The following is a 3,532-nucleotide window of genomic DNA, read 5'->3' as shown; positions in this document are numbered from 1 at the left end:
CTGATGAAGGTGTAACACACACATCAGTCCTTCCTGATGAAGGTGTAACACACACATCAGTCCTTCCTGATGAAGGTGGTTCAAATCCATGTAAGCACTGTGACACCGCGGATGCACCAAACACGGCGTTGCCAGAGGGTTTTATTACAGCTTTATTGTCTTAATAGATTGTTGTCAAACCATGAAGACACAGTTTCTAAATTTAAAATCACCAAAATTGGAGATACATGTGACAATAGGTAAAATGTGTGTGTGTGTGTGTGTGTGTGTGTGTGTGTGTGTGTGTGTGTGTGTGTGTGTGTGTGTGCACATATTTATAAATGAATGTCCTATCTTTTAAATCTGTTTTTTTAATTTGGAGTAATATTATAACCTTAACTTTTGATCTGGATAATTTTCATCCCTTGTGTTTATTTCATTTATATTTTCAGTTGTATTTTTTCTTTAACGAAGTATTATTTTAATGTTGTTGTTTTTAGTCATGCAAATTCATATTGTTGTACATTTTTTATTTGTTTTTTGTCTGTGTTCAATGTCGGTGTGTGAGGCCCTTTGGGCTGCATGTTTGTATGCACGCTGCTGTCACTTCCACTACTTATCCTCATGCCTTCTAAATTTGAAGTTTAATACCTACAGATCTTCTAACGTGTCATCTTTTAATTGAGCCTGTAGTACAAAATACATAATTAATAACCTCAACTTCAAACTGCATGTTGGGAGGAAGTCTAGGTTTGAGTCTACCTTCCTTGCTCTGTTCTTCTCTCTCCTCCTCTCGTCAACGTGTGATTTGTTAAATTCCCCGTGTGACCACCAGGCGGCCCGCAAGGCTGTGAATGACGGCTCCATGGCAACAGCAGCAGGAGGGGCGTCCGATGTGGGCCGGGTCCAGCTAAAGCTCAGGAAGAACCTCAAGGGTCACTTGGCTAAGATCTACTCGCTGCACTGGTCTGCTGACTCCAGGTGAGGACGAGAGGGAGGACAGGAGACTGTCTTCCACCACACATCCGTTTTAAAAAGACTTTTCCAATGCACAGGGACAGCATTAACAGTGGCTGTGTTCAAGTGTCCCAGTAAACCATGACAGGGTCATAGTGAGCCAGCATGCACAATACCAGGACCCTCAAACTCAGGCTTTAACCCATGTGTTGTCTTCCATCCTGCTTTTCTGTGTAAAAATATTTTTAGGTCTTGGTTTGTCGCATTTTCCTAATGTTTTAGTCATTTTTTTCTGGGCTTTTTCAACTTTCTTTTGTAAAATAAAATTCAAATGTTATTATATTGAACAAAACACCCAAATTGGATGAAAGTAATGAACTGATCAAATATTTCACTTGTAAAGTAGTTTTATGGAACTAGCCACATTATTTGTTTTGTGACAATTTGGTCGAAAGAAACCCAAAATTCTGAACTTTTTGAAAATGGGTCAACATGAGAGTTAAAAACATCATTATTTCTCTAAAGGCAGAAATTATCTGAATGGTTCAGTGAAGTATCTGTGGAAGTTCCTCCATTCCCCATTTTGGACCGACACAGACACACGGAATTAAAGAAAGAAAAAAGAAAGAAAGAACTTTTGGCATAACATTGTATTTTATTTTCACTCAATGGACTGGATCGCTACAGACTGGAATGGGTAGTTTAAATGTGGACGCTTCAGAAAAGCTGCACGTGAATGTGGACCATGTCTCTTCACTGTATTCATTCACCTGTCAGTCAGAGACCGTCCTGCCCCCCAACAAAAAGGCCCACATAATAATTATATAATAATAATAATTACAACTTATATTCACAGTAATAACGGGGGCTCCCTGAAGTGGCCAAAGTATAAAGAAAGCAGAGAGGAAGGTAACGAAATACAACAGCGATAACATTATTGACAGTCACGTTGTCTGGTTTAGACATGAAGATGTACTTCATTGCCACCTTAGGGGTGTTAATTTATTAAATGCTTCCATGCATCCTTGATTAGAGGACTTGTTGGTAAGGTTATTTTTGTAAGTTGGTCTCCAAAAATGTATACGGAGCTTAAAATCCAATATACAAAAATGTAAGAAACAGGTATCCAATTATTAAGACAAGATAGACTTTAACACTCTGAGACTCTGCTCTCAGGCATCTGACCCACAACGTTGTCTTATTTAAAATAATAATAATGATGATTTCTACACAGGTCAATGGTCAGTGCATCACAGGATGGAAAGCTTCTCGTCTGGGACAGCTACACAGGGAACAAGGTGAGATCACGTCATCTGGAAACAGCGCACGGCGAAATTCACAGGACATATCTGGCAGCAGTTTTCAAGTTCACTCACTGATTTTATACTCAGAGAGAGATCAATGAGGGGCAGCTCTCATTTGCAATTTCATATGCTCAATTACAAAGATAAAAAGGGAGGAAATTCAGAAAAAGGAAGCAAAACCATCATAGAAAGCATCCAAAACCTTCCAAAAAAGAAATTAGGGCAACCAGGATGTGATAACAAGTAACTTGGTGTTAGTGCTTTGTTTTCATTAACAGAAACAATGATGTAACTGTAAAATCAGACCCAGTGAGTGGCTGTACATAATGGTTACTGTGATTTTATTCAGTATACTGTACGTTGGTAAATATTGTGATCAGCCCAATGATTACCAGGGCCATTCGTAATTTGGCAGAATTTCCCTAACAAATTGAAATAAAACTTTGAATGTTAACACAACTCCACCCGAGCAGAAGAACAGCTTCTGGAGAATCTAGAGAGGAAGAAATCCACAGATTCTCTTTGGGTTTGATGATTACTGTAATTTCCGATTGAATACTCACTATTCTACATATATGTAGATGTATACAATAATTAGCTGTGCACAAACACGGTCAATTACTATGGATTTCTTTGTTGTTGTTTTTTTTTTTTTTTTTTACAGAGTACAGCCTTTAAAGACTGGTTTCCAATGCAGCTGGTGCCCTTATATGTGCAGGAGGCTGTAAATCACCTAAAAAACTAATTAAATTTCCATTTCCCAGTTGGTTGCTGTCCCACTAAAGTCCGCTTGGGTGATGAGCGTCGCCTTCGCCCCCTCTGGTAACCTGGTGGCCAGCGGCGGTCTGGACAACATGTGCACAGTGTACAACATCAAGGCTGCCAGCCCCAAGACCCTCAGGGAGCTGGACGCACACACAGGTGAGGATGACACTCGCCGCCGCCATTTTTTGTCCCCTGACTGAAATCGTGCACTAAGCGAAACATCCAAATGAAAGATTGCGTTACATAAGAGAATGAACATGAATGAGTGGCTGTTCGGTTGGAATGAGATGTTCATTTCCCATCCAGGTTACCTGTCTTGCGCACGTTTCCTTAGCGACAATGAGATCCTCACAGCCTCCGGCGACACCACCTGGTGAGTTTGTCCATCATCGATCCTTGTTAGCTGGAAACATCTGCAAAATGTCTTCTTTTTTTATTTATACATTCTAAATTCAAAACCACCAAAATTGGAGATACATGTGACAATAGGTAAAGTGTGTGTGTGTGTGTGTGTGTGTGTGTGTGTG

At 39.9% G+C, this 3,532-nt stretch overlaps 1 protein-coding gene across 1 annotated transcript in view; it reads left to right on the top strand.

The window, feature by feature from the left end:
• Window positions 1–3,532, top strand: part of gnb3b (guanine nucleotide binding protein (G protein), beta polypeptide 3b) — an 11,692-nt gene that overhangs the window by 4,122 nt on the left and 4,038 nt on the right. The window contains exons 3-6 of the mRNA XM_034892641.1: window positions 815–960; window positions 2,171–2,234; window positions 3,005–3,161; window positions 3,312–3,378. Coding sequence (XP_034748532.1) covers window positions 815–960; window positions 2,171–2,234; window positions 3,005–3,161; window positions 3,312–3,378 — 434 coding nt within the window. The remainder of the gene's footprint in view (window positions 1–814; window positions 961–2,170; window positions 2,235–3,004; window positions 3,162–3,311; window positions 3,379–3,532) is intronic.

Source organism: Etheostoma cragini, chromosome 14 (genome assembly GCF_013103735.1).
Source record: "Etheostoma cragini isolate CJK2018 chromosome 14, CSU_Ecrag_1.0, whole genome shotgun sequence".
Taxonomy (NCBI): Eukaryota; Metazoa; Chordata; class Actinopteri; order Perciformes; family Percidae; genus Etheostoma; species Etheostoma cragini.
Note: the sequence above shows the minus strand (reverse complement) of the source record. Positions and strands in the feature narration are given on the sequence as shown.